Below are 23259 nucleotides of genomic sequence, written 5' to 3'. Positions count from 1 at the left end.
TAGAAGTGGTGCTCTGAGAGAAGCTACTCATCTTTCCAGGAGACTTCACTTGGCTACATAAGCTCTTATCAGTGGAATTGAATCTTCAGCTCTACAAGTCAAGGTTTATTTCTCCATAGCTTGCCTGAAAGTGCGTCTTTCCCTGCAGCCACTCAGGAGAAAGTTTTATTAAGTGAAAGGAAAATTAATGATACCAAGTGAGTGACTTAGCTGGAAAGGTCTTGCTTATTTTTATTGTTTTTTATTTTTAATTCATTTTTTTTTGCAACAGTTTATAAAAATCCCCAGAAGGAGGCAAGAGTAACCAGGCTCAGTAATCAGGCCCTATTGGCCTGGCGTTTCACTAAATAAATAGAAATGCAACCCTGGTCCTTGCTCAGAAGCTGGCAACAAATTGGCTAAGTGATTGATTTGATGCTAATTTTCTGCGTGGACTGAAAAATCCTACAGGGCCTGTCCTGTGGGAGGAAAGTAAATGCAGCCAAGTTGACTAAGCCCTATTTTCAATTTTATTTTGAGTTCTGTGAGTTTGGAAACTTCCCTTTCCCAGAAAAAAAGAAAAAGAAAAAAAAGCTGTATCTCCAAGGGATTGTTGCTTATAGTGTTCCCAAAGAATGTAGCTTGTTCAGAAAAATATGGCAAGCATCCCCTATATCCAAATCCCAGAACATGCTGGCTGAGTAAGGGACTTAAACTATCACATGCAAAGCTCATGCTAACAGCTTGTCTTTTTATCTGTACTCATTGTGGAGGAAAGGTCATAGCAAGAGGCTTGGCCATGTTTCTGCCCCAGGTACTTTTCTGTAATTGTAACAAAACCTTGAAGCCAATCAGCTTACAATTGAAAGTGGGTCTCTCTCAGCTCATGTTTTAGGGTTCCAGTATCTGATTGCTTTCGGCCATCTAGTGGGTGAACAGTACATCTTACAAAAGCAGACACATAGCAAACCCTTGGGGCCTGGAAAATCTAAAGGAGAGGAAGCAGAGAGGCATGAGGCTCAACATCACCTTCTCAGGGATGCCCCTCAATGATCAGAAGACTCCAGCTAAGACTCCATTCTACTCTCTAACATTGCGCCATTTACCAACAGTGCCAATGCATGTGCTTCTGGGGCTGTTTAATTGTTTAGATTATAGCAGGCATGAGCATTTTTATTCCAAAGAATGTCTTTTGTTTGTTTGTTTGTTTGTTTGTTTGTTTTAATATGTCCATCCAGGTGGGAGGAGAAAGATAAGATTTCTCATTTCAATGTATAGCTCATTAGGTGATTGGAGGTACAATATGGTCCAGGATGGCCTTATGATAGAAAGAACACTTCACTGAAAAATCACAGGTCTTGACCTGGAATGTTTTCCCCCATAGCTCTGACCTCTCTAGTCACTGTAGAGTGGAAGACTTCCATTCATACAAGTTTCCCCTGAAAAAGGCAGTTCTACTTCTAGCTTATTTAAAGCTATGCTACCGTGTTAGAATCTTTGCTTATATTCCACTCTTTTTAACATTTCTTACTCAGGACCCCAAGTTGCGTGAACTCCTGGATGTTGGGAACATCGGACACTTGGAACAGCGCATGATAACAGTGGTGTATGGACCAGACCTGGTGAACATCTCCCACTTGAATCTTGTGGCTTTTCAAGAGGAAGTAGCCAAGGTATGGTAGGTGGGGTCACCAAAACTGTCATCTTCATCTGATTTCTGGTGATATTGTGTAATACATGTGGAAGATTTTCAATTTGTTTAATATTTAGTTTAGGTTAAACTGCCATCTGAAAATAATTTAACTGTCAAGTATCCATGTATTTAAAACAGCTTTCAATAATAGCTTCTATGTTCAATAGCAGAGATTATTTTCATTAGGCATAGGGCATTAGATAAAAGTCCTTTGCAAAGCAAAATGTTGATAAAACCAGGCTTCATTTCACCTGCTGAGCATCCTTTCTTCTCACTTTGGTGTTGGCACCATTTCCAACTCCATTTTCATTTCTAACTCTCTCTTGAGGGTGTTCAACATCAACACAGTCTAAGCCTATTTCCCCTGCATACCACATAGATTACCAGCAGTCATGTAGTAGTTATTTAGTGAGTACTTTAAAATTTAAAAAAAATTAAATTTAAATTTTTAAATAGTAAATAATTATTCAGTTGTAGACTAGAAAGGTAATTCTAAAATGAGGTTTCCCATAGTAATTAAATAGTATTCTACTTTAAAAAGCAAGCCTTCCAGATGTACACAGAATGAGCCAGAGTGTAGAGACAATATAGTGGACAAGAAGCTGTAAATTTTTGAGTATGATATTTCCTTTAAAACAGTGGTTCTCAACCTCCCTAATGCTGTGACCCTTTAATACAGTTCCTCAAGCTGTGGTACACACACACACACTCACACACACACACACACACACACACACACACACACATTAAAATCCTTAGATTTTAATTGCTAAGCTCATCATGTTCCCCGTCATTACAGTATCTACAGCAGTTGTTCTTTCAGTTACTTGAAGCTCCTGGAATAATTGATGAAGCTATATAGTATATTTTGCATTATCTGGGTGTCAATGTCTGTAGAATTACTCACCCTCAGTGAAACTGCACAGCCAGAGATTTAAATTTTCAGATGCAGTTTCCTTCAAAAGCATATGTTCCATATTTCTGACTGTTAACATTTTCTCAGTTTATCACACTGTATATAGAATCTCAGGTGTCTTATGCAGCACTATCCCTGAAGGAAAGGATGTGTCATTGAATGAAAAAAAAATGAAAGAAAGAAAAAGCAAAGGACTTGACTGCTCCTAGGTACGGTGGAACAGAAAGTTTATTGTAGATAAGAGAGAGAGAGCATAGCCTAGAGGCAGAGACATCTGGGTGAATCCAGAGTGGACATGACCCTGAGCCATTCGAGGAGAGGGGAAAGAGAGGGACTAAGTGTAGGAGCCAAGAGAGAGCAAAAGGTAAAAAGGAGCAGGTAACCAAAATGTTTAGCTTATGTATGGAAGAGCTTCTGGGGGAAGGGCATGCCATCTAGTCCCTGCAACAGGCAGGGACTGGGGGATGATAGAACCTGGTGGATTAGCTCCACTGGGATATGCTAAATAGGCACCTCAGGTATTGGTTCCAGGGATTGAGACTTAATGGTCATGATGCAGGAGGCACAGTAAAACCCAATGTCCCCTGAATGTTGAATTCTAGCAGAAGACTTTGTTTACAAGTAGACAGCAGATCATGTCATTATTCAATATGTATCTCCAAGGTGGGAGTCTTTCCTGTGCCAGACACAATCCCAGTCTTAGGACTTCAGCTAAGATGAACATGGCTATTTCTTCTGATATTCTAGAAAAAATTACCAGTTTATTCACAGCAAGACATGTCTTATGTCAGATAAAGTCGTGTGCAGAAGAACAAAGGAGGAGGCCTGAGGAGGTAAAAGCAGAAGGAGGAACATGTCTCTTAAAAAATCAGTCAGGGAAGGCTGATCTCTGAAGAAAGCTGTGCACTTGAAACACTAGCATAGAAAAATTCCAAACTTGCTGAACTTAGTTGCTTTATTATTTGTTCATTTGTCTTTGAGACAGGGTAACACTATATGTGCCAGCCTGACCTCAAACTTTAAACTGTGTCTGGCTGGCCTCAAACATGTAGTCATCCTGCTTCAGCCTTAGATGTGCTGGAACTAAAGATGTGTGCCACTATGTGTGCCTGAAACTAAAGTTTTAATTTAGTCCTTAAGAAAGGACAGCCATACAAAGGAAACTGTCTTCCAACTTCCCTCTGAGGTTTGACTAAAAACAGTGTCTGTTACAGTTAAACAGCAGTCATATCCTCCTGACACAGCCTGACTTGCCAGCCTTCCTGTGCCCAAACAATCAGCTTCCCTCTGGGGGTTTAATGTGTCTGAGAAATAGGAATGTAAGTCACACCATTCTCTACACATCCCTGCTCTCCAGAAGGCCAGTGGCCACACTGTGTTTGCTATTACTTGGCACTCCAGGACCTTATCTCACCTCCCTGAGATGCCAGGCCGCTCCTTAGAGCTTCAGGAAAGATGGCAAATATCTTGGTTCTTTAGGCTCTTAACTTTGACTCCATTGACTCCTTTGTACAACCTACTGCAAGTTGGGGGTACCCACTAAGTCAATGAAAACAAAGGTTGCAGAGAGTAAATAAACCTCATAATGAATGTAACTGCTTCATCATCTGAGGAAAAGGAAAAGGAATATAAAAACTTGGACAAGATATCTTTAGGGAGCACGCTTTATTTTTTTAAACATTTCACCATGAATACATCTTCCTTGAAAACCTCCACAATGCCAGTCACTGGTCTTATTCAGATGTACACTAACCATCTTTACTGTCTTCTTGGCTTTAACCAAGTATTCTCCTGTGGACCTTAGACTTGAAGGCTATTCAAGCACAGCTGTCACAACTCGTTGTTCTCCTTCAGCATCATCTCTGCACATGATCTTGCCCTAAGGCTTTTTCTAGTAGTCTGGAAGAGCCTTTTGTTCTTCAGGTTTGGTCCAGCCTCCCTTGGGATTCCCTACAACTAAGAGGTGCTGTGATGCTCAGCATCCCTGTTCGTATCTCAGTTAACTCCTGTAACAACCTCAGCCACAGAGACAATTACTCCTTCTCAGAGACTGCATAGGCTACATATGGATTAGCTTAAATCTGTGCAGAATCTTATCAGATGTATTAATGACTACACTGCACAGAAATAAAACAGAGAAGATTAGAGAGGATGTTAGTCCCTCCAGCCATCTCCATGGGCCATATTAATCAGTGTAGCTGGCTGTTCCTCCACTTCTCCCAGTCATTGTGAACAAGTAGGTACACAGCTTGATTATGGCCGGAGTCACTGGAGAGGCTTATTAAAAGACTGGGTGAGCAGCCCCACCCAGCGAGTCTGGGATAGACTCTGAATATTTGCATGTTTAACAATTTCCCAGAAGATTTGCATCCTGCCAATCTGGGCCTTGCACTCTAGTGTTGTCTGACCTCAGGGTCAAAAGGAGCTAGAGAATCCAGATAGGATGTTAAATATAGACGGCAGTTGTTTTCATACATCATGTTAGACAAACAATTGCAACTTTGAGCTGGATGTGATTTGGGCACTTCTATTGGCAGCGTTTCAGTCTAGATTCGTATTAAGGAAGACAAACATTGCACTGAATAGAATCTCAGGGCTTGACCTCTGAGCACAATGGGGCCAGCCCATCAGCTTACTTATGAGAGCCAAATCTGCATTCTTAAGCACATGTGTATACTCTCCAATTTACAAACATCTCCCAGAGTCTTGGGATGCCTAAGAAATATGGACTCTTTTCATGACACTGATAATGACTTTGTACCTCCATGCAGATTGCATTCTTAATCAGGTATCTCCATGTGCTGTGAAGGGGTGAGGGTAAGGAGGGGAGAAAATAGAATAACATGAAGGAAAATCTTTTGGATGCCTCTTGTCTCCACTTCTGAGCATATAAGGAAAATTAAAAATTGGGGGGGGGCAATTCGGCAAATCTACACATTGCTCAGTATTCTGCAAGGTCACCTCTCAAAATTCAACCCATTAATTAAATAAATGTGAAACAAGCAGTTTAACTGTTGGTAAGGAAACAAGTGTGGGCCGTTGTGTTGCTAGAGAAAACAAGACTATTGTAAATGAAATATTTCTCCAGCACAGAGGCCATTTTTGCTTACTGTAGGAAAGAAATAAGCAGGGGAGGAAATTCATATTAATAAGTCCCAAAATTAGGGACACAGGAAGGAACACAGGAAAGGGAAGAAAACACTTAAGGACTCTACAGATCTAAAGTTTCAGCCACACTCTCCTGACACATGGATATGAGCCTGGAAGCCCCTTTGACCATTTATGTAAGGTTTTGATCCATAAAGTGAAGATGTTGGGATCATTCACCCATTGAGATATTCAGCAATTATATTAAACCCTGCACAGTGTCACAAGCTCTGTTCAGGTTGCTAAGGATAAAACAGTAAACAAAACAACGACTTTGCCATATGGCGCAATTCTACTAAGGGAGAGACAATCAAGAAAATCAACCAGGAAGGAAGGGAAGAATGTGGTCAGCAAAGGTCAGGTTGAAGTTGGGAGTGTTGGAAAGTGGACAATATGTAGGCTGGTCACACCAGACATCTCTATTAGCTAGGAGACAGTGGTTTCTTTTTTGGGTTATGAAGCCCCTTAATAAGCAATAATTTTCAAAACAGACGCAAGAAGGAGGTGTGAAGAAAGAAACCTACCATTGTAGACAAGCTGTAAACCCTGAAGGAGAAAAATGGAAAAGAAGAGAGAGATAGTCATGCCATTTGCAATGGAGTCAGAAAGCATCCCCGTAGAGGCCTTGGTAGGATTGTGACTTCAGAGAAAGTTAAAAGCCCAGAGTGCCTGAGAAAGCATGCTTTGGGTTTTTATGTGTTCTTAGTTTTGTTTGTGTGTTTGTTTTTTGGCCAATATGCAAAAGAAAATGAAATAGAAACAAGGAAAAAGATGGGGCTGGAAAGATGGCTCAGTAGATTAAAGCACTGGTAGCTCTTATAGAGGACTTTTGCTCAATTCCCAACACCCATGTGGTGATTCACAACCTTCTGTAACTCTAGTTCCAGGAGATCCAACACCCTATTTGGTCTCCTCAGACACCAGGCACATAGGTGATACACATACATACATACATACATACATACATACATACATACATATATACGTATATATACATATGTACATATATGTGTATATGTGTGTGTGTGTGTGTGTGTGTGTGTGTGTAGACACTCACATACATAGAACAAAAGATTCTTTTTAAGAGAGAAAGTAAATAAAAGTTATATATTTTCTAGATTAGGTCTCAGAAAAGCAGAAAAGACCATGATGGAAGCACTGTCTGGTATGTACCAGTGCGGAGGCTTGTGGCAAAGAAGAGTTCTTTACCTCATTAGGACGATAATCTTCTCTTTTTCTTAGGGTATGAACTTTTGGCCAGGCAAGTGGCAGACCCAGAAGGGTTAACCCTTAAGAGGAGGAAAGCATAGTATGTAATGTTTTAGGTAGCTTTAGAATATCAGATCTCCACTTAAGTTGAAAGATAGAGCTTGGATTCTATTTTAACTAGGAAGGATTTAGCAAAGGTTTTAATTACCTCTAGAAAGCAGAGACATCTCCTGCTGCCTTCTCACAGAGTACTTTCAAGCCTTAGAAAGGGCTTCTCTTTCTAGTGTTACCAGATATTAGATAATTAACAGCATTTAAAGCCATGATGAAACTTAATGAAGTTCAAGGAAAGATCAGCTAGGCAGTAACCAAATGTGGGTTGCGATCCAAAATCAACCATGGAGGAGAGGTTTGCCCTTAGTGGATTCTAAGGCTGTTAATCCCTGTATATCTTCGAGTTTGTTATGCCTCAGCAAAGATTTGAAGCATCTGAAGAAATAATCCAGGAATATGTTTGGACATAGAATATTCCAGATAGACAAACAAAAAGTACAAAAGTTCTCCAGCAGGATAGAGTTTGGTATGTCTAGAGATAGCACAGAGTACGTGTGTCATGGACAGAGACAACAAGGCTGAGGGTAAGCTGTAGCGAGGAAGGACTCTGCCTTGATTGTGAGTGAACTTGAAGACGTTAGGGAGTTCTAAACTGAGAGCAAATGTGATCTGACTTGGTGTTTTTTCAGTAATGGGTGGGGATCGGGGGAGGGAGATGACAGCAATAGTGAAAAGGAAGTCAAGTAGAAACTTCTGCAATACTCTAAGTGCACTGCTACTTACTGAAGCAAAGAAGAAATTGCAGAGGAAATAAAAGGGGATCTGAATCTCCATAATTTAAAGCAAGAGCCAACAGCAGATACTTATGAACTATGTTATATAAAGGACAAAAACAAAGATGTTGTTAGAATTAAGTCTTGAATGGTAATGAAAGCTAGAAGTATCCCTTGGTGATATAGGAAAGTTTAATCTAAACTGTAAATTTTGAGCTTGGGGTATATGACAGAGGTTAAGATTTGATCAGTTCAGTTTAAGATCATGAAAAATCCACATGGAGATGCTGAGTGGGAGGTTCATTGTGTAGGCCTATTGAATAACAAATGTGACAGACAAACTTCTTGAATTAGATATTTAGTGGAAATATTAATATTAGTTAGATCATTAGTAGCATTTAAAATCATTGTGAGACTTAATGAAGCTGAATGAAAGATCAACTGGGAAGTGACCCTAGGTAAAGAAGATCACTGACCTCAGAGTTGTGAACACTCCAACACTATATAAGAGTCAGAAATAAAAGAAGCTGAAGGAGCAACTAGCAAGGCACCAACCATAAATGTGTGTCATCGGAAGTCAGGTGAAACATGATTTCCAGGGGGAATGAAATACACTACATCGGTGTTGCTCACAGTTACAAGGAAGACAAAGACGAGACATTGACAACTGGCTCTAAATGACACCAAGGTCATTGCTACCTTGTTAGGACAACCTCAGTGGAGTCTCAGGTTCAAGTCCCTGACCAGAGTGACATTGAGGATTTGGGATGCAACAAGAAATCAAGATCAGTTTCCTTTTTGGGAGGTCATGATGTAATGCACAACAAGGACATGGGAAAGTTCCTGAGGCATAGAGCAAGATCAAGGGGCTTTTAAGGCGTGAACAAAAATACTGTCTTATATACTGGGGAGACTGTTCTTGTACACGAAACCCAAGTTCTCATGTAGATAAACAGACTTATTGGGAGGTATGTTTGACTAGACAAGAAAAAGAATAGTACAGGATTTGAGAAAGTTAAGCCTGGGACCAAACTGAGCCAACACTCCCTTTTTATAAGTGAGATTTTATTGGAACATAGCAACTTCCATTTGCCTCCATATTGTCTAGGGCTGTTTGTACAGGACAAAGGTGAGTTGTTATCATATACATCATAAAAATAGTCAAAAGTCAAAAATACTGCCATCTGATCTGTATCCCAAAAATGTCTAACCATAGGTCAGTGAGATGGTTCACTGACCCTGACAATCTGTGTTCGATTCCCAGAACTAACATGGTAGAAGAAGAGAACCAACTCCCACAAGTTGTCCTCTGAGCTCCACATATGTGCTACAGCTTGCGCATGTATATAAACATACATGCACACATAAATATATACTATATACATATACACATGCAATACATGCATTCATAGATATACATACACAGTTACATACATGTATACATACATATATATATATATATATATATACATACACACATTCATACATACACACATACATACATGCATATACACACATACTTACATACAAACACACATACAAACACACACACATACATACATACATACATACATACATACATACACACACACACAGAGGTACACACACAGTATGAGGGAGGGACTATTCCTATTCTACTGTCCAGAGAAGCTAAGCTTAGGTGGGAGCAATGAAATGGCACTTTGCTTAGGTGGGGACAGAAGAATACACTGATGGTCTTAATAGCTGAACAGCACAGAAGAAATTCTTTCTGATTACCTCCATTTTCTTATCACTCAAGCTGAATTTTGGCCTGAAGTCACTCAGTAAGAACAAAGAGTATTTGATTTCTCAAGCACTTTTCTTCACTAGTTAGTGAATTACTTTAAAGATCTAACTGGTAAGGTTACCTCGGACTGCAAAAGGCAGGTCATTTACATCCATCCACAAAATTCGTGTCACTTCCAGTAAGCTAAATGACTCATCAGAACAAATTTTCGATTGGACAGTGTGTCTTAAGAGAAAATGGTTTTCTTCTGCCTGCCCACTACAATTCTTTATCCTGTATCCTGTTTTTCTCTCTGGGTGTGGTAGAGAAACTGACTTTTAGGTGTGTCTATTAGTATGTTCTAATCACATGCAGTGTGGGCAGCATCCTGCGGGCTACAAACTATGAAGTGCTGTGAGCCAGAGGCAGCCTATCCCAGGTCCCAGGATTGCCATATACTAGCATCCTACTTTGGGTCTCAGGGACCCAGATTATAGCTGCTAAGAGAACACTTATTTCCCAGAGAAGCTCAACCAGTAATGAAATCTGTCCTGAATTTAGCCCAGAGGAGCCCCAATGTGTAAAGAAAGCAAAGGCACTACCCTACTCCAGCATTTAGAAAGCCATATGTTTACCTTTGGGTCTAATGAGCTCCTTCTGTAGTCATCAGTAGTAAAACCTCTAGAGATGGTGTTCTAGGAAGCCTGGTGCTTGTGGTCTAAGGGGAACTGGGTCTTATATGTGACGCCTGAATGGCTGGGTAATAGGAGACTCATCTGCTTGTCCTCCCTCTGATTCTTGTTCCATGAAATTAGTGAGGGCATCTGTTACCTGACAGGCAGGCTCTGATATGAAATACCAAATTGTAGGACACATTGGTAGGACCCCCATGTATGTATATTGTAAATCACCTCCTATTTTGTCAGACTTCAGCATTAATGTTGCTCTATTCTTTTGGAAAGCAGCATACCCAACTGCTTTCAAGCCCAGTGGGTTGAGCCAGAGATGTCCAATAATTGCTGTGAGGGGAAATTGTATGTTGCTTAACTGCACGGGCATTGGCAGATGCAACTGCTTTCATCTTCCTTTAGCAGTGAATTCTTTTAAGCATGTGTAAACAGGCAAAGCAAAGCAAATTCATTTTTGTATAGCCATATGAATATTTACTAAGCACCCAAAAATGTGTTCATATCTTAACTATAGTCTGGTGGAATTTCAAAAAGGAAGCACACCCATATTACTAGGATCCAAATCTAAAGCTATCCCATAAAATCCATCATCATCAGGATTCCAGGCATCTACCCTTCTAGAAGCCCTTGGGCTTCTAACATTGATCTCTTCTACCTGTTTTCAAAGTATCTCTAAATGGCTTTATAGAATGTAGCCATTATTGTCTTTCTTCTATCATTCCATATTTCTGAGTTTAGTGTTCTCTGCTTTATGGAAAGAATTCTCTAATTCTCTTTGTTACATAGTGTTCTATTCTTTATGCTTTACTTGACAGACACCCCTACAGTTTCCAATTTAGAGCTATTACAATCCAGAAGCAAGGCAGCTGCCTTTCCTGGGGGCATACACTGCAAAGTGTAATTGCTGGTCATAGGTTTTTTTCTATGCTCTGCCTTAATAGGTACGGCCAATTTCCAGCTACATTTTTTAAATGTTGTTTTGCACATACACACAAAGGGGGGAGAAGAAGGGAGGCAGAGATAGAGACAGTGAGAGGAAGAGAGGAAAAGAGAAAGAGAGAGAGAAAGGAAGAGAGGGAGAGAGTTCTCCAAAACACATTGTGTGCCCAGAGCATCAGTCTTAATCATCTGCACTTTCTAAAGCAGATCCTGTGCAGCTCTGTCTTAGAGAGTTTAATTCACTTACTTGAAGGTTACAATGTGAGATTTCCTGGAACCTTCTTAACTACATCCACATGAGCTGTTTTCCCACCATCTATGCGATATCCAAGCTCTCTGTCCCTTCTAGTGTGCTCCCACATCTTTCCCCTCACTTTTGTACTCTGGGATGCTTTATTCAAACTCTTAATGGGTCTTCTTGATAGTCACATTCATGCTTTTCTAGAAACTTCTCTTTACTTTCCAACTTACCCTGCCTTTCTGCACAAGGTCTATGCCTATTGTGAGATTCACCATCTTCCTTTCCAGTCAAAAATCTCCATGAATCTTTCACTGTTCTTTTCACTTAGCAAAACCACCATCATGTTCGCTGCCATTATTACTCTGGACTTGACTGCTGGTCTCTTTAAAGCATCGCCTTAGATATGTGAACCGATTAAAGCAAAACAGCAAAACTTGGTCCCTCTTGGGATACAGGAATCAAGTTTTATTTTGGCATGTGATGGATAGGTGACTGGGAAGTGTCTTTAGGGGTGAGAGAAAGAATGAGAGAAAGAAGAATGGGTTAGAGAGAGGGAAGGAGGGATAAAAGAAATGAGGCAGTTGAACATTGAGAATAATTGATAGATCATGTAAGATGTAGAAGCCCTCAAGGCTTTGAGCATGATGGATTCTCATCTTCTCATCTTTTAGAGCAGAAGAAATTGAGGTTCCTCTATTGGCAGTTTTTCAAGCTTTCTTCCATGGAAGGTTCCTGTAATTTTCTGCCTATAATTTGCCAAAATCTTACATAGGAGAACATGAATAGTATCACTTACAATGACCTCTCTTCTTCTGATAGTTCCCAGACCCAACCTGTTCTCACCGAGAACCCCAGTTTCTACTGCCTCTATACCCATCTGTCCCTGTGAGCTCTTTAAATATGAAAGTCAACTTCTGTATTCTAGCAGTTGACACATTCAACTTAAATAAATGAGAGAAGTCAATACATAGAAAAGACTGGTTTTTGTTTGAGGGAGAAAAGAAATCAGCTAGGTACAGAGGTACACACCTATAATCCTAGCACTTGGGAAACTGGGATTTAGTATGGTAGATACAAGTTGAAGACCTGAATTCCAGTGCCAAACAAATAAACACAAGAAGAGGGAGCAAGAGAAGAAACTGTATACTCTATGAAGTAAAGATGAAAAGTAAAAAAAAAAAAAAAGAAAAAAAATCGCTGAAAAAACCCACCAAACCAGTTCTGAGATGTTCTTATTTTGAGAACTCGATGAATAAAAAGGTTTGCAAGTTTTTCTTTGATGTTCTTCAAAATTAGTAGTATTATATGTTTTAAACTAATCCTCAAAGATTAAAATTACATTTATTTTTATAATAGGAACATTTACAATATACAGTTTATTTTCATTTTAGGATCAATTTGTGATAATAGTCAATAACCAAAACTTAGAATTTTTTAAATGAAAAATAATAAAGAAAAAAAGAAAGGGTGCCATAAGTTATATTCCACAATGTTTAGAGATTCTGTGTTGACTTTGTAACAGGTTGTACATATACCACAAGTGACTGCTGGGCGACATGATGTACAGACACTACATTTATTGTATTTTATGAGATCTTTATTATTTTATTTACTTTATATTCTGATCACTGTCCTTCCTCCTGGTCCCCCCCCACAGTCCCTTCCCTCCTACCCCTCCCCTTCTCCTTTGAGAGAATGGAGGACCCCTACATATCCCCTGACCCTGACACATCAAGTATCTGCAGGGCTAGGTGATTCTTCTCTCACTAAGGCCAGACAAGACAGCTGAGTTAGAGGAATGGATTTCACAGATAGAGAAGCCTTGGAGGTAGCCCCTAATTGTTGGGGACCCACATGAAGACCAAACTAGACATATGCTCCATGTGTATGGGGAGACCTAGGTCAGGATGACATCTGCTCCTTGGTTGGTGGCTCAGGCTCTGAGAGCCCCATTCTTTATTTCTTCCAAGCACATTTAACCAACACATGCCTATGTCATCTTTTGGTCTCCCCGACCAATCCTCACACAGGATAAGCTCACTCCACTGCATCCTTGATCTGATAACTATGTCTGTCTGTCCCTGGGAAATACAATTTTCTCCACTTTATGTGCCTAAATTTTGCAAAAATATTAGTCAGATAAATCTTAAATTTTACACTTGGAAATGTCACCCTCTTGGAAACTCTTATAAAAGATTAGAAGTTCAGAAGTCAAAAGGGAGAGATTCATAATAGAAATGGGGGAAAGGGCACCTTGGGCTCCATCTCCCCCTTATGCCATAGTTAAGCCACAGCAGCTGTCATTCTGGGACTGTGGAGAAAAGCACCTCTTGCCTTCTATCTTCTTTCAAGTCTCCTTTCTGCGTGTGTTAAACACGAGCTGCTTGGGAGACAGGATTCCACATGGAGACCCCTGAGCAAAAGTGAAGGGAAAGTATAAACTGGTCAAAGACATGCTGAAGATGTCTGATTGTGAGTTACTCTGTATCCCAATAGCCCAAGAAATGCAATACAGAAAGCCAGCTTAGCAGTGGCATCTTCTCTCCTCATCCACTCACCTCAGGGTACAAAGACAAGATGCTTCCTTCTTGATCCTTTGTATCATTGGCTTCAGAGACCTGGTAGCTGAATATATCTTGAATGTGTTATCTTGGAGCCAGGGCTTGAAGTAAACAGGTTGATACAGGAAAGAAACAGAGTTAAAAGGAATGGAAATAGAAAATAATAATAATAATAATAATAATAATAATAATAATAATAGAAAGGGGAAAAAGGAGGGAACAGGAAGAAAGAAGAGATAAGTCACTGCTGGTTTTTTGCAGGGAAGAATAATTTGAAGACAATCTGTGTCTTATGTTCTCCTCCATATATAAAGTCTTGGAGAAAAGCAATTGCTTGGAGAAAAAACCTGTGAGAAAGACTTGTGGCTCTGCCTTGACGTCAGTCACACTGTCTTGAGGAGCCTAGCTAAGTGTTCCCAATGAATAATTTGTACACCACTGAAGATGAATAGAAGTTTTTGAGACTAACTTATTAGCAATTTTTCTCAATGGCAGTTTAATAATATTCAGCAATTCAAACAAAGATTTCATTATACACTGTTTGTCCTGCACAGCTCTGAGTCCTAAGGTTAGAGAAATAACCGAATATAAGAAGAGGAAGCAGATTGAGAGCAAAACAAATCGGGACAGGTCAAATGTAGAGGAGTGGGGAGACAAATCGGGACAGGTCAAATGTAGAGGAGTGGGGAGTTCGGGAGAGGGGAAGAACACTTGGTCTTTAAACACACTGTTTAGAAGAGGACATATGAGAGAGTGCGCATAGATTGAAACCCTGAAGAAGATAAGGCAAACAGGATCCTAAGAATGCCCAGAATGATGCCAGAACTCAGGGGCCAGTGTGGTTGAAGACAAACAATATATCGGTGCAGAGAAATGACAGGATGTTGGGTGATGCCAGTCCAGAGACAGCTGGGCACTCTAAGAATCACCTTTGTTTTTCTCTCTGCGTGTGTGTGTGCATGCGCACACACATCCACAAACACATACAGAGAGAAAAAGCGATCAATGACTAACTGAAGGAAAACTGACAAATTGCTATCCCCTCATTTCTTCCTCCTGCTTGTGCAGAATAATTTGTAACCAATTACTTTCAGTGACAAAAATCTTAGAGGTTATCTTTTACGAAATTGAGCAAACTCTTTAGAAAGAACTGTGGTGTAGTGTCCAGCACAGGAGTCAGGGACTCAAGGTAACAATAGCATAGAAAAGTTATAGTTTCTATCTATATATTACTGATTCTTGTGTTTTCCACTGTATATCAAGAAACATGAAAGTAAATGTTCTGGGCCATTAGTAGATCCCGGCTAACAAGACCAATGACGCGGCTATCTTCTCAGACCAAAATGTTTGCTGATCCCTAGCCATCAATGTGCTTTCTGGAGAACTCAAAGCCAGAAGTTACATTTACCCCAGAACCGCCCAACAACTTCTACTTGCCCGTGACTTCTCCTGTGCATGTGCACTCATTGGAGCTAAGCACGTAGGGTTGGATGTGCTGCTGATACAGGTGAGAATGGGTTTCAGTTAGGCCAGCGAGTGGAAGGGTAGCACTTAGCAATGGACCCTCCAGCTCAGAGGTGTCAGAGAGCAACTCTGAAGTCCAGTGCAGACAACGTTAAAGGCATCTAAAAGAGAGCACGACAATATGAAAATAAATGAAATGCCAAAGTCAAAGGCACAGAGTAGCTCTTGTGGCAGAGGAGGGACTAACAGGATCAAAATTCCTACCAAGGGCCAAGCCTCTCCTCACTTCAAGGAAAAGAATCAACTCTACTAATGGGTTTAAAATAAAGTCAGGAGGTATAATTAAAGTATTTTAAACAGATTGATTTCCAAATGAGAAAATTACATTTTACCTGAATTCCTTCATTATGTTATATGTTAATGAGAAACTACCTGTGAGTACTTAAAACCCAATTTTCTAGGAACACAGTTTTAATTTTGTCAAACGTTTCAGTTTGGCAAATAAGCAATCCCATTTACCTCCCAAGCAAATGCTGATTGCTCCCTGTTTCTTTCTAGAAGTCCCTCCCACTGTGGAATTAGCTGTGATCTTTCTTGTTTTCTTTCTTTCTCTCTCTCTTTCTCTCTCTCTTTCTCTCTCTCTCTCTCTCTCTCTCTCTCTCTCTCTCTCTTTCTTTCCTTTAATCTTTCTGCTTTAATATCTTCAAACAGAATTTCTTTTAGAATAAGCAGGGTTAGATAATTACTATAGTAACAGAACCTGCTTGCATACACTTATTGTCTGTAGCGTGCAGTACTAAGTCATCCACAGGCAAAGTAATTAATGCCAAGACCATTAGCATTAGAATACTACCACATGTTTTCATAAAAGTGATATTAGGCTATTGCTCAAGCATATGGCTGGTTGATGTGGGGCTATGGGTATGAATCATTGAGGGTTGCATACACAAGGAATGAGTCAGTCAGGAAAGTAGCTGAATAGAGAAGTATTGTACCCCTACCTACCTAGCTTATGCAAAAAGTACCCTCAAAGCTCACAATGACAGTACAGACCTCCCCTCATTTAATTTCAAAAGGCACATGTAGCTGTCTTTTTCTTCCATCTCTTCATTGTCTGGGGGCTGGATGTCTTAGTCCATTTTTGGCTCTGTAACACCATAACTGAGATTGGGAATTCTTAAAAGATAGAAGTTTATTTGTCTAAATGTGTTCTGTAGTTTGAAGTTCAACCCTGAGGAGTTGCATCTGGTTAGAATCCTGGACTCTGACATAAAAGGCAATCAGGTTTCTGTGGAAAAGACATGAGAGGTGTCACATTTTTTAATATCTCACTCTATATTCCTAGCTCAGTCCCAAGAAAATGAGGACTCCCTCACATGCCAGGGTTTACCACAATCCCAAGAACACCATTAATCTTCCTAATGAACAAGTCACATCTTGATGGCCCTGTCACTCAACACCACAATAACAACTAAAATTTAGCATGAGTTTCAGAGGGGACAAACCTTATTCAAACTGCAGAAAGCAGGTTAATTTTTTTCACACAGTTCTCTTCAAGATAATCTTAGTCTGACTTCACTACATTATACTTTTCCTGTGTGTCAGACAAATAACTGCTTTAAGGAGTCTAGCATGGTAGTAGACCTAGTAAATGCTGAAAACAGACGAAAATGTGGACTTCTGCATGTGCAATGTGCTTCCAGGCATGTAAATGTTTTTCTAGAATGCCAGAATGCCATTTAGGACAGTGCTGTTTCTCTTGACTGCAGGAAGGTGGTTGGGTATCACTTCTTTAGGATGTAGCACAAAGCATAAAGTAAGGCATGAAGTAGGCCAGAGCTGCAAGGACACATGTTCTAAACCCCAGCATTTCTAAACCCATACTTTGTTTACTGGAAAACTTCCTCAGCCATATTAAACGTAACATCCAAAAATCCCATTCTAACACAGTTTACATTGCAATAGGAAACATAGAAAGCCAACATCATCAACTCTGTAGCCAAAATGATACTCAAAACTTAAAACTATAGGGGAGACATAGGGTTTAATATCCAAAGATAAAAATTCTCAGGCATAGAAGGTTTGTTTGTTTGTGTGTGTGTGTGTGTTGTTTGTGTGGTCAGCCTAATTCAATGACCAAGAATTTATCATCAAGTTTGTAGATACAATCAGACAAAAATGAGATTCCATGTTGTCTCCCTGCTCTTGCACAAAACTCACAGTGTTTTCTACACCACTCCTTTTGCATACTGATTCACTTAGCTCAGAATTTGGCCTCTCATGAAATACAAGATTCTGACGAGAATTGATTATCCGAATGGTAGATCCATTAGACCAGTACAAGGAATGTAGGAATGTTCTACAAAAGGTAGAAAAAGCTAGCCAGATTCTCTGTGGTGACAGGTTCTATCATCTAGGACAGCCATAGGAAAAACCCAGAGTTGGAGCCATAGGAAAGAGCTTACCAGGTGGAAAGAAATTGTGTTATCTGGAAAAAATATTTGATTGCAAACTCATTGCAAAACCAGTAAACAATGTCTGTGGGCATTGTTTCATCTATTGGCTTCTTGATTAACTTGGATTATTCATGCATTTTATATTCTACAATCTGTCCAGATTTTCTGTCAATTATGATAAATAAATCAATGTCCTTGATCAAATCTCCTATTTCTCAAGTTAGCTTGAGTTGTTCATTAGTCAATGTTAATCTAAAGGCATTTAAAAATAATGGTGGATCTTTCCTTGATATTACCTCAGCTGACAAATACAATGTTTGTGTCTCAACATTGCTGTTACCAGACACTAATACACTTCTTGTTTTGGGTTTCTTGTGGCTGACATAGTGGCTATAGTAGTCTTGCCATTCTGTGATTGACAAATCACTTTCCTTTGGGTATGAGATGAACATAGGAACATTATGATAATAATATCTGAGACCTGCTCTGTTACCGAATACCAGACCATGAGTTCCAGAAATGTTTCTAACATTATGAGTGTTCTATCTCAGAGTTCACATGCAGTGACACCTCTTAGAGACTTTTCTCGTTCAAACACAAGCTGTGCGACACAAAGAACTTCTCTTATCAAGAAAAGATTCTTCATAGCATAATCAAGACAAATGCCCTGCATCATGAATTCTGCTTTATGCAGTGTAGTATATTGAGGCGAGGCAGGTGAGGCCATTCTGAAGGAGCCATAACATGTTTCTCCTCGTTCATATCATGGACTGATCCCACATATGACATGTAGTTGGACATCATTGTTACAAATACAGCAGTTAGCAACTATCACTAAGTAGAATATGAAGTACTTAAAATATGTGACAAGTGTTGAAATATCCAACTTTAAATTATGAAAGATCCCAGGGCCCTTTATGAAACTCATTATGTAAAAGGAGAGAGAAACTAATAAGGGACAGAGGATACCTTGGCCAGGAGAGCTGCCCTGATAGTAAGTGTTGATCTGTACCATTTTAGGTTTTTTCTAAGCTCATAGAACATATAACATCAAGAAACAAACTCTGATATAAAAGATGAATTCTGGGTGATAATGTAGGTTGATTGAGACCAACACATCTACCATTCTGGTGGCAGACATTTAATAATGAAACATGCTATTCATCTGGGAGTACAGGGAAGCCATGAAAACCCTTTGTACCTGCCACTTGGTTTTGCACTGAAATTAAAGTGGTATTAAAATGTTTATTGAAAATGTAATGACAAAGCCGAGGAGATAGCTCTGTGAATGAAATGCTGGCTCTTTGGCTCTTCTGTATACACATAAAGCCTTTTGTGATAGTGAGCATCCAAATTACAGTGCTGGAGAAGGGGGCAGAGACAGGCAGGGGCCTGGAGCAGCCAGTGTAGTCAGACAGCAACCTCCAGGATCAATGAGAGACACTGTTGCAAGACATAAGGGAAGAATGATAGAGTGAATGCTCAGTCAGTCTCTAGCCGTCTATCCCACATATGAACACGTGCGTACACATAGATGAGCATAGTTCACACACATGTGCATACATCATACACAAAAGAATTTTTCCATACACAATTACAATAAAAGTGTCAAAACATGATCCTTGCTAGTTCTTTGCAGTAGTAAGCATTGACTTATAATTCAATATGTATACAGTTATATTACGTTATATATATATGGAGATACTCAGAGCCCTTCTAGAATATTTTCACCTCCTCAAAGAATATTTTGAATGAATATATGTGATGGTTTTTATATGCTTGGCCCAGAGAGTGTCACTACTAAAGGCTGTGGCACCATTGGAGTAGGTGTGGCCTTGTTGGATTAGGCGTGGTACTGTGAGTATGGGCTTTAAGACCTTCGTCCTAGCTGCCTGGAAGTCAGTATTCTGCTAGAAGCCTTCAGAAGAAGATGTAGAACTCTCAATTCCTCCTGCACCATACCTGCCTAGCTGCCATGTTCCTGCCTTGATAACATTGGACTGACTTCTGAACCTGTAAACCAGCCCCAATTAAATGTTGTCCTGATAAGAGGTACCTTGGTCATGGTGTCTGTTCACAGCAGTAAAACCCTAACTAAGACAATATGTATTTCCGAAGGAGGGTAAACTAGCCTTTTCTTGTGATGCCAGCAGGTTAGTATTAAGTTGAAGCCATTCCCTGGGAAACTGACAGGCCACGATGCCATGAGATTCATTTATAACATGAAGTCACATCTTGCTTCTGAAAATTGCAGTGGCACTGAAAATGTTGTATGTGTTTGAGCCCAGCCCTCAAACAAGCAAAACTCCATCCCTTTTTAAAAAACAGTGAAAAGAACAATGAAGATAAAAGTGGGTTGAGGTTGTGAGTATGGGGCTGGAGAGAGCTAAGAGCACATGTTTTTTTGGCAGAGGACCAAACAAATAAATCAGAATATCAGTTTGAGATTTGAAAAAAGGAAAAAGAAACAAAATAGCTCCCAAATACATAAAGCAATGCTCAACTACATTGGTAAGTCATGTTGTCAGTTATAACCGTGATGATTCCTTGGCGGTTGGCTGTGTCAAGATGAAGCTGAGTACCTCCTTCCCTGCCACTGGCTGTCAGAAACTCATTGAAGTAGATGATGAACAGAAGCATTGTCCATTCTATGAGAAATCCATGGCCACAAAAGTAGCTACTGATGCTGTAGGAGAAGAGAATTTTTTAGGCTCTTCACAACCACAACAGAGAATCACTTGGCTATGTCCTAAGACAAAGTAGAGTATGAAACAAACATTTCTAAAGAAATAAACATGGATATCCATCCATAAAAGTAGAGACTCTCAAATTACACATTTCTGTAGTGGAAGAATGTGGGAGTTAAAATGAACTGGTCTATATACAATACCACTGATTTAAAGAAATAATATTGAATAAAATAGCCTCTAGCTGAGAAACAGATGCACTAATTTCAAACATAGAGGAGGCCCTAGCAAGTGGTAGGAAACACTGTCCTGTCGAGGAGAGGTCCCATACTGTTTTCATCTCAAGGATCAGTTCCATTAAAAATAGTCACCTCTGCATTACAACATGAAAACAGACACAGACATACAGAAATGAGAAGTGTGTCTATGTTCCAATGAAACATTATTTATAAATCAAACAGCAAGCTTGATTAGTCTACTGACCCTCATCTATACCATTCTCTTCAGAGTACCATATAAAAATAGATGTGGTGTTGATATTTACCTTTCAAAGTAGAACTCCCTCCTGGAAGGGAAAGACGAGAAAACACAGGAAGAATCATTTTTAATTGTATTACAAGAGTTTACAATGTCTTAAGTATATATTTAAAAAAATTAAGAAACTGTGACAAAATGTTAATGTTTGACAAATTTGTATTAATGGATAGATGTGTTAGTTATACCAGTCTATGTGTTTTGTATGTATAGCAAAATAAATGAAATACTGAAAAATAAAAGTTAATATAAATGCATTAGAACATTTCAAATACCATGAATCAGAGTAGTAGAAAACAGAAACATTGACAAAAATGACATTTCCTTTCAAAGACACTGTGTGTTGATTTATCTTAGCCAGAAGCTGAATTAGCCCTGGAGAATTCCTTTCTGTTCTCAGACCCAGCAGCATTTAACTGATCTACCGCATGGCTGGAATTTGGATGAAAGGCAAAGATGAGTCATGTTAAGGCTGAGCTTTTCTCTTTTTCTGTACATGAACTAAAGGAAATTTTGAGCTGAGCTGCTGCCCATCTCCCTAAAAGCTGCAAACCATCAGCTCTGTGTTTTGTGGCAGGCTCCATATTCTCTCCATTGTATTATTTCTTGTTTCTCTCCAACTTCATTTACTTCATCCTTGTAAAGTGTTTGCAAGAGGCAAGCCAAGGTACAAATTCCAGTGTCTCTAGCTATCTGTGCTCACCTATGCTACTTATTGAACAACTGTGTACCTACTTTCTCATCTGTAAAATAGGCTGCTGATAACAGACAGGCTTTCAGATGATATTATGAGGATTAAGAGTTGATTATTTACAAATACTTACAAGTACCCTGGCCATAGGAAGTTATAAATTAGCGTTGGCTATAGAATGTAGTAAAGTGGGTTTATTTATCTGTTTACTTGTGTTGCTTAGCTTAAATTTCCTAGAATAACACAGTAGAGAGCACAGCATCTGAGAATTCAGGTTTGAAGTCCAAGAAAACAGTGATCTAATCCTAAGCAGTATTAGCCCTAAGACATAAATTATAAGTGCTTTGAATCTATGAGTCTTTTCTGTAAAATGAGGATAACAGTTACTCATCTTCTAGTAAAATATTGAGAGTCGGTTACTGGATGCAAAGATCTCTCTTCAGAATCCAGTAAACATTCAAACCGCTGTTATCATTGTAACTGATATTTGTGACTAATAAATGTTCATAGTACTAAGCAAACCCATATGCCACATGCATGTTTAGAAATCATACGCCACAAATTTTACAGCCTAGCTTTAGAAATAAAAGGGCACTAGCTTTGTGACGTGGTAAGAAAGGTATCTTTGGACCTGTCTAAACTGGCACCTGAGAGGAGAAGGAATAGAAACAGGAACACTGAAACTTTAGCAGATTCGACTGCAGCTGGTCTTTAGAGTCATGTTCACAGGTGAAAATCTTTGTCCTAAGAGTGAGATTAAGCCCAAGGCAGGAAATGTCTTTTAATAAGTTTCAAGATTTAAATAGCTGGACCCAAACCAAGAGGAGTGACTGTGAGTGCTTGGTTTCCCTGGAAAGGAAAAGAGCAGTGCCTCTAGAGCAAAGGAGCTGCCCTTCTCAGGCCACAGTAACCAAGACTCAGCATTAGATTTATGAAGACAAGGCCCCAGTAAGATCCCTTGGCTCTATGAAGCATATCCCATAGCCATAATGAGTTCAGGTTTAAAGTCCGAGAAATCCGTAATGTGATCCCAAAGAGTGACCTTGATTTACTTATACTTCATTGTACTCTGGCCCCTTCTCTTGGCTATGCTGTGCCTAACACAGCTGCAAGGTCTTTGGGGGCGACACAATAGCCCAAAATATCATTTATTTATTTGATTGAAAACGGAATAAACAAAAGACTGTGCTGAAGCTTCCCAAGCCAGATCCTGGAGTGCCCTGCTTTTTCAGAGTGCTGCTTTTGGTCTAGCAGTATATTTAAATGTTGACACGTATAAATCAAATGAAGTTTTACTGGGTAAGTATAGATTCTGATGCAATACAGAGCCTGAAACCAACATTTCTAACAGGTTTTCAGGTAGTGCTACATGTTTATTCTAGAACAAGGCTATTCATGTCCTGCTGCAGAAAAGACCTTGCCCAGAAGCACCTGAGAAAAACAGAATCTATGCCCCACTCCTGATAAACTAAAGGTGCA

General features: G+C 39.5%; 1 protein-coding gene across 1 annotated transcript in view; it reads left to right on the top strand.

The window, feature by feature from the left end:
• Positions 1-778: 778 nt before the first annotated feature.
• Positions 779-23259, top strand: part of Plcb1 (phospholipase C beta 1) — a 248669-nt gene continuing 226188 nt past the window's right edge. Inside the window, exons 1-2 of the mRNA XM_028755344.1 lie at positions 779-793; positions 1515-1652. Coding sequence (XP_028611177.1) covers positions 779-793; positions 1515-1652 — 153 coding nt within the window. The remainder of the gene's footprint in view (positions 794-1514; positions 1653-23259) is intronic.

The sequence above is a fragment of the Grammomys surdaster genome, unplaced genomic scaffold, assembly GCF_004785775.1.
Source record: "Grammomys surdaster isolate TR1022 unplaced genomic scaffold, NIH_TR_1.0 129, whole genome shotgun sequence".
In the NCBI taxonomy this organism is placed as follows: domain Eukaryota; kingdom Metazoa; phylum Chordata; class Mammalia; order Rodentia; family Muridae; genus Grammomys; species Grammomys surdaster.
The sequence above is the reverse complement of the archived record's forward strand: the minus strand, read 5'-3'. Positions and strand labels throughout refer to the sequence as shown.